Source organism: Fopius arisanus, unplaced genomic scaffold (assembly GCF_000806365.1).
Source record: "Fopius arisanus strain USDA-PBARC FA_bdor unplaced genomic scaffold, ASM80636v1 scaffold00001, whole genome shotgun sequence".
Taxonomy (NCBI): domain Eukaryota; kingdom Metazoa; phylum Arthropoda; class Insecta; order Hymenoptera; family Braconidae; genus Fopius; species Fopius arisanus.
In genome coordinates this window covers 667,053-674,312 of record NW_011887740.1, presented here as the reverse complement: position 1 = coordinate 674,312, position 7,260 = coordinate 667,053, and the positions used below count along the sequence as shown (strand labels likewise).

Below are 7,260 nucleotides of genomic sequence, written 5' to 3'. Positions count from 1 at the left end.
AAATAATACTCACCCTGTCGACTGGCCCCTCTGACATCGGGAATTACCGAGTCGGTTGAGGGGCAGACACCCCCATTGCGTGTGGCGCCCTCGTCTCTTGGGGTGCAGTACTACGATGCCGCTGGGATCACTCCAACCCCCAGAACTGAACCTCTACTTCAGTCAATCCTCTTTGGTGTCAGAAGTGGAAATTTACGTCATGCGCATGCGTCAGCCGTACATCTCATGATCCGGTAAGTTTGAATCAATGACATTGCATTCGTTAACTAGTTGTCAATAAAATAAATTACACTCGCAGTCTGTTTAATTTTCATGATTTTTCAAATCTTGCGGTGGATGTGTATGAGAGAAAAAATGAAAATGGGTTTGTGCACTGATAAGAGTGATATTATTGATTATTTATATATCCTTACAAACACACTTATAATTATTGAATTATTACAATTATTAAATAATTTGACTGAAGACCGGGCTTTTTGTCTTGCAAGTTATGAAAAGTTTAAAGACGTCTTTGGACTCGTCGGCCTTACTGCCAAAGTATTAGTACTAGTTTATTATAGAAGAGAGAATAATAGACTCGAAGAAATACTGTGGGGTGAGCACAGTTATTTTTAAAACAGAAAAAATAACATATACACTGAATAATAGTCACAATTATTCAATAAGTGCTATTCGTATTGACATAACTGTCCAGGCTAACTCGTCAATTGCAGTATAATTTAACGGAATTTCGATTGATAACCGATCAATTCATTCAGTTATTCGATAACGCCTCATCAGGATCTAGTGATTCAACTGCGACAGCTAGATCTAAATCGTGGAGGTAGGAAATTCCATTTAAGCCTGAGAAATTAATACCAATCGTAATTGTTTGAAAGATTTCCCCACCCCGCGCTTTATACAAACGAAACTGCGCGTGCGCAGTATTACCTCCACTCCGATCATACCCCAAACAAATGTAAATTGTTAATAAACATCTAACAATGCACTATCAATCATCGTTAATAATTGATTATAAATTTTCAAACGATTTCCTTTCGATGTGACAAAAAACTGAATAGAAAAAATTTTCAATAATTATCGGTTAACTAAATGGATGAAACTTTATAATTTGTTTATAATTCAATGATTAACTATCAAATATTAGGGAATGCACGTCAATCTTCGTCAAAGGATTAGTAATTGATCTGATACGTTTATTTATAAAAATTAAACATTGGTAGGACAACAACCATCCCAGAATGATGACATGTGGTTAGAAACGTAAAGACAATGTCAATATTCATCACTCGAATATCGAACAACATTGATTACTCCAGCAATTAGCTCAGTCTAGTTTGCAGTGTAATTGGGTGATGGATCCATGTGTTGTTTGTGGAGGTTTCGAGTTCTACACAGAATCCGGATTTTATTTTTGTCAACAATGTGAAACTCAACAGGAGGTAAACAAAAATGGAATTCCAATTCTAGTTTCAATGTACTCAGGAAATAATTATTATCTGCCAGTTAATAATTTATAAATTATAATAATATGAATAATTTTTATGGTTCCAAGTAGAATCTTAGTAATCACTAAATTTTGTCTTTTCCTCTAGGGGAATTTTTTATTTATTTATTTCTAATTGAATGATTATTCATTTCATTAGGGTAGACGAGAAGAAGTTGTCGAATATGCAGCTGATGCCTCGACTCATGTGACGAAGAAAAGAATCGATAGACGAACGAAAGTTAATAAAACAGGTGTACTTCGATAATCAATTGTTTAGATTTTTTTCGTTTTTGAAAAATTCTTCAAGATAAATTCGATGATCAACAATTTATAGCTGAAAAATTGAATTGAATCATGAGATGTGTTGAGATTTAAGGAATTGCTGATAACTTCTCATATTTCAGGTTTTTTGTAATTTTTTGGAAACCAATGATCATCTTGACGTGAAAAGATACCGTTTTTAGGTCTTCTAATTGTTTAATGACTCACAAATTTCTACAGTCGTCCGTTTACTTTTTAAAATTTTGGTAAAGCTTTGTGAATTTTTCAAAAGTTTACTGGGAACCTGGGGAAACTCTTTCAGGATGAAACTTCGTGTGACGCACTGAATAACATTTCTTAGAAATTCATAAAAAAAAGACTTGATAAATCAGAAGATATCAGCAATATTTAATTAACCCAACGAATAATTTCTCAGAAACCTCCCTCGGCTGGACGTCCTGGGAGTCTTTCAACTTCATCCTCAACGGTTGGACGAATGAATTACTGATTTTGGGAGCCTCTCCAGAATTTAAAATAACAGTCCTTCAGTTATGGGCGACGTACCTAGGCAAATTACAAGTGGCATTCCGGTCATTCAAGGAGCGTTGTCTGCCCAGGTTGCCCCTCTCCTACCGGCAGAAAGATAGTGAAATTGTGTTTGGTGTTGTTCCCTCGAAGGTAAAAAAGAGGAAGAGAACCCCATCCAATGCGACCTCAGACGCAGAATCCACCCAGGCCAGTGAGATGAGCTTCGGTCGACTGCTGTCCCAGAGGAGGAAAAAGTTGGTTGATCTAGAGTACCAGAAGTACCTGGACACCAGTGAATCGGAAACTGGTGGTGCCAGTTCAGTCAATCAGAGCCTCCACAGCATCAAATCCGATGTTCTAAAGGCCAAGAGGAAGAAGGTGCCTCTTTACTTTAATTCTTTCGCAAGAGCACATAAGAAGAAAGTCACGAAGGACACTAGGAAGATTCCGAGGAAGAGACATGCCATCCTTCGGCAGGCGAGACTTGACAGACACAGGAAGACTGCTGAGCATCTCACGATGCAACATGTCATGGCGGTCATCAATCTTGCCTTGAGAGTCAATGATGAGAAGATTTTTCTCAGTGACATTTTAAGGTGATTATTCTTCGGAAAATTGCAACTAATAACGGAATTTGTACTCAGGTTTCTCAGTCATTACTAAAGAATTAAACGAACGATTAATACAGCTAACTTATTTTCAATAGATACAATTTACTAGAAATTCACGAGTTTTCGAAATCCTTTATTTTTTATTCATCATTTTGATGAATGTCAATTTGTTTAGAATCGATAATTGTGTATTAATGATTGAGGATTCTCCGAAATAGGATATTTTAATCAATTAACCGTTGATGTCAAATATATTCGCCTCGCAGATTCCAGACAGAAGGACACATATCAACGAAAAAATTGGATCATTTTTTCCCAGAAGACGAGCCAATACCCAAAGATTTATCGAATTGCGGGAATTCTCCCTCGAAATACGAGAGTCTCTGGGTGGCGACCAGTGAGCTGGCTCATCTACTGGAAGTTTCAGAGATCCCGGAGCCTAATATCGTCGAGCTGATCCGACGATACTGCACAGACCTGCAGTTACCAAGTACATTCTAAAATACTTTCTCATTGAACAAAATCCATTATGTTTTTTCATAGGAAAGGTAAATCCTTCACCTAGACTATTTAACTTACAGCGGGAATAGCTCTATATGCTGAGAGGATGATTGCCCTGTCACCCCCGAAGCTTACCTTCGAGTCCTGGAATCGTTACATGCCACGTTATGAGGCAAAAGCCATGGCAGCTATTATAATGGTGATGAAAATTTTATTCGGATTAGACGGAGTCACAGAATGCGAGATATCACACGTGATTGACATAATTAATCAGTAAGTTCTAAAGGTGTAAATATTTTGAATTTCTAAAAAATGTTCATAAATTGAATCTTATTCGAACACTATTCACACCCCTGACAAGTTCCCTTCTTTTGTTCACAACCTCCCAGACAGTTAAATTCCAACTAAACAAGTAAAAAAAATTTAAAAATCAGGCTGGAGAGCAATTAACAAGAAATCGACTTGACTCACCAAATCACCGGATCCAATTCATGAAGTCATTCAATTGAATGAAGATAAATTTCAATAAAATGAACTCAAAATCCCCCTGCATAATCGTTCACGGGGGCATCACGCACGCTAACGATCCCTGGATAATGGAAAAAATCTCAGCAGTTGTAAAATCAGCATCTCGTGGCTACAGTTCTCTGATATCCAACCAAAACGCTGTGGACGCTGTTGAAGACGCCCTGTGGTGGCTGGAGAACGACGAGTTCTTGAACTGTGGGTATGGCTGCTCTCCGAATGATCAGGACCTGGTGGAGATGGACGCCAGCATGATGAATGGCACTACATCCCAGTCGGGCACAATCCTCTGTTTAAAAGACGTGGAGCACCCCATTTCCGTTGCTCGATACGTCATGGAGAATTATAGCAATAAAATATTCTCCAATGAGTTGATGAAACGCATGAAGAACATCCCGAGGTTTTGGATGCCTCCAGGGAATATGGATCCTGTCAGCGAACGAGATAATGAAGTAAAAAGTAAATAAAATTATTTATTAGTTTCCAAATACATGAAGGAATAAAAATCACGATGAAAATAGATTTGAAAAAATAATTCAGTGAAATGAATTAAATGGATGATGGATAATAATGAAATAGATCACAGCTGTGGATGCATATCCTGGGATGGTCTGAACCTTGTGGTGGGCTCGACAGGAGGTGGACCCCGGGGAAAACCCAGTGGGGCAGTATCGGACGCTGGAATAATTGGCTGTGGGCTTTTCGCCTCAGAGACCCTCGCCTGCGTAATTACTGGACCTACCGACTCCCTAGTTCAACTCAATTTAGCCAGTGAAGTTGTCGACGAGACAGAGGAACTCAACGCCTGTCCTGAGACCGTCTTGAAAAAACACGTAAACTTGTTGAAAGCAGTTGGTGAAGCTGCTGGGGGTATTATTTTGCACTCGAGTGGCTGCACAGGGATCTATTTCACGGCTCCCTGCATGCCTTATGCCGTCGTCAAAGACGAGTGCATTGTGTATGGTTGGGATATGTGTCAGAGGCATTATCGCAAGTACTCTAATGTCGACGGGAAAAATATTTGCAGATGTAACATTGAAATGCAAAACTTCTAGGTGCAAATGCATCGAATTTTACATGAAAATAGGGAAAAACCGTTCTAACGATTCAATAAACAAGTGCTATATTCATCAAATTACTTTATGATCAATCTCTTCAGATTTCAATGTAAAAACAATTTTATTTTCTCACGAACCTTTTAATTTTACAATTTTTTCGTTTTTAGGCAACATAACAATTTATGAGAATTATATATTTTCCTATTATGTAATTACCTTCTACTTTATATGTTATTTAGTATATATACTTATCTACAACAAATATGATTATCCATTTGTTTTTTTCAGAGTTGCCGAGGAAAAAGATCGGCTTGATTGCAAGCTATTCAGTTTCACTGAATGGCAGAGGTACATTGAGTGTCGTCGCACTGTCTTAATAAATTATCACTCTGCTACGAGATTCAAACTCGATCCAGAGGTGCCATCCAGAGACGTCAACGAATATCTGGATTACCTGACGAAATTCGTTGGCCCAGCGAGCCTTGGGAAAAGGCTCCATGGATGGACAGAGAGTATTAATATGAATATGGACAATTTGGCCCAGAATCTACCAGAAACCAAACCCGTGAGGAGTTTCGAGCCGTCGCTGACACCGATGCACTCCTACCTTCAGGAACTCCTGGTGGACGACGAGGTAGACCTTCCGAGTGTTCTCAGGCAGGATTTCACTTGTACTAAGGTTGGCTACATGACTAATACCAACACGTGAGTTTTATTTGACATAAATTTAGTAACGAAATTCTAAAAAGAAGAATTTGAATGGATTTTTAAATGAATAGATTATTCGCAAATTATTGTTTATATAATTGTATCGAATGAAAATGTCTGCCAAATTGACTTGAAATTTCCGTTAATTGTTTGCAGTGTCAAGGAGCTAGCCGATGAATGTGGAATAGACCTCGAAATAGTCGAGAGTTCAGCCAACTTCTTGGAGAGAATTGTGCCAATTTTTGACGAGGCCATGAACTACCCCAAAACTGAAGATCTCTCGAAACTGGTTCCAGTGGTAATTCACACAAGAGGAACCAACCGACTGGATGATCCCCTGGAGTACTTGCACCGAAAGAACGCCGGGAAGATAAACATCGACGAGAAAAAGAAAAAACTCTACGAGAAGAACCTCAAGAATTTACGCCAAGCAAAAAACCAAACCGTCGACGATTACGATGATTTCGCGTTCGACCAAGTCTTCAGCGATGGAAAACTGAACATCGAGGAGTTCGAATACTCCGACTCAGAGGATGAGGATCCACAACTGCTGGGGGATGAAAACCTGTTGCTGTCGAAATTCGAGAGAGAGAGTCTAAAGGGAGGGGGTAAAAGTCATTGGCACATGGTGAGGGTGACGAAGCGTCAGCAACAGGAGGAAGAAAGTTATCTAAATGCCAAGATCAAGAAAAAAACCAAACTGCAGTCCCCCACGTCCTCAAGAAACTGCGACTGCGTCATGTGCGCCATAAACACTTGCCCTGAGCACGACTCAGACCCTGGGCCGAGGGAACCTCACGCCAATCATGAAAATTACGAGAAAGAATCTGAAATCAATGATAGCGATGAATTAACAATTATTGGGGAAGTGCCAACTCCTAGATCGCAGTCTGATGAAGAGATTTCAATCGTCAAAGAGACGAAGAGAGCCAGGAAAAAAGCAGTGGTGTTTCGTCCTTACAGGGACTACTGGCTCCGCAGAAAAGAGCGAAGCACTAATATCAATGGGTCCCTTGTGGAGTGGCACAGGCTTGAGAGGGACTTTCCTGTTAATTTTCGCTGGCTCCTCAACGAGTGTGCAGCCATGATTGAGCTAGAGAGCTCTAGCTTGTATCGGGAACTCTTAACAATGGAGGAGTACTACGCCGACTGCCTCGTTCAGGATTATGATCGTGAAAGGGCTTGCAAGTTCTTTTATGTGTCCAGGCATCGTTTTAGTACGATGGTTGGCACTACCAGGAGTAAGTGGAATAATGTCTACAAGAGGGGCGCGGGGGTGAGGAACGAGTGAAGTGATTTTTACAAAGAGAGCCTAGGGACAATTTTACACTTTTTTTGAATTCGTCTTCTCATGGTCAATGTAGTTTCTACTGTTGAAAATATATTTTTATAAATAAAACTTCGCTGACAATTACTTCCAATTTCACTATTAATCCTTCGATACATAAATTTAAAAGTATTATGTATTTTTGGTCTTTTTTTTCTCACATTTTAGTGACTTTTCGTGAGATCATCTCTCTGTTTTCTCAAAAGGGCCTTCAATTGCCCACAACTCAACTACCAAGAGCACAATCTTATT

The 7,260-nt window shown here is 39.3% G+C and overlaps 2 protein-coding genes across 3 annotated transcripts; both read left to right on the top strand.

Moving 5' to 3' along the window:
- On the top strand, window positions 1-7,254 carry TAF1B (TATA box-binding protein-associated factor RNA polymerase I subunit B). Of its 2 annotated transcripts, XM_011305102.1 has the most exons (8): window positions 1-233; window positions 1,224-1,442; window positions 1,647-1,740; window positions 2,187-2,874; window positions 3,156-3,379; window positions 3,471-3,663; window positions 5,262-5,678; window positions 5,838-7,254. In XM_011305102.1, exons 2-8 carry the CDS (start codon window positions 1,356-1,358, stop codon window positions 6,970-6,972), a joined length of 2,838 nt encoding a protein of 945 aa, XP_011303404.1. In that variant the 5' UTR covers window positions 1-233; window positions 1,224-1,355; the 3' UTR covers window positions 6,973-7,254. The 2 variants fall into 2 exon arrangements, with proteins under 2 accessions (XP_011303404.1, XP_011303328.1); XM_011305026.1 differs by lacking the exon at window positions 1-233 and having other exon boundaries at window positions 959-1,442.
- Window positions 3,843-5,077, top strand: LOC105266576 (probable isoaspartyl peptidase/L-asparaginase GA20639). Its single transcript, XM_011304904.1, has 2 exons — window positions 3,843-4,374; window positions 4,495-5,077. The coding sequence occupies exons 1-2, from the start codon at window positions 3,900-3,902 to the stop codon at window positions 4,968-4,970; spliced, it is 951 nt and encodes a 316-aa protein (XP_011303206.1). The 5' UTR covers window positions 3,843-3,899; the 3' UTR covers window positions 4,971-5,077.
- Window positions 7,255-7,260: the final 6 nt, after the last annotated feature.

What these genes read in the sequence shown, in the direction of transcription:
- TAF1B (XM_011305102.1), top strand. Translation starts at nt 1,356, where the DNA reads ATGGATCCATGTGTTGTTTGTGGAGGTTTCGAGTTCTACACAGAATCC. An exon ending in AACGAAAGTTAATAAAACAG is followed by an intron (nt 1,741 to 2,186) that starts GTGTACTTCGAT and finishes ATAATTTCTCAG; the next exon opens with AAACCTCCCTCGGCTGGACG. An exon ending in TACATGACTAATACCAACAC is followed by an intron (nt 5,679 to 5,837) that starts GTGAGTTTTATT and finishes AATTGTTTGCAG; the next exon opens with TGTCAAGGAGCTAGCCGATG.
- LOC105266576 (XM_011304904.1), top strand. Translation starts at nt 3,900, where the DNA reads ATGAAGATAAATTTCAATAAAATGAACTCAAAATCCCCCTGCATAATC. An exon ending in ACGAGATAATGAAGTAAAAA is followed by an intron (nt 4,375 to 4,494) that starts GTAAATAAAATT and finishes ATAATGAAATAG; the next exon opens with ATCACAGCTGTGGATGCATA.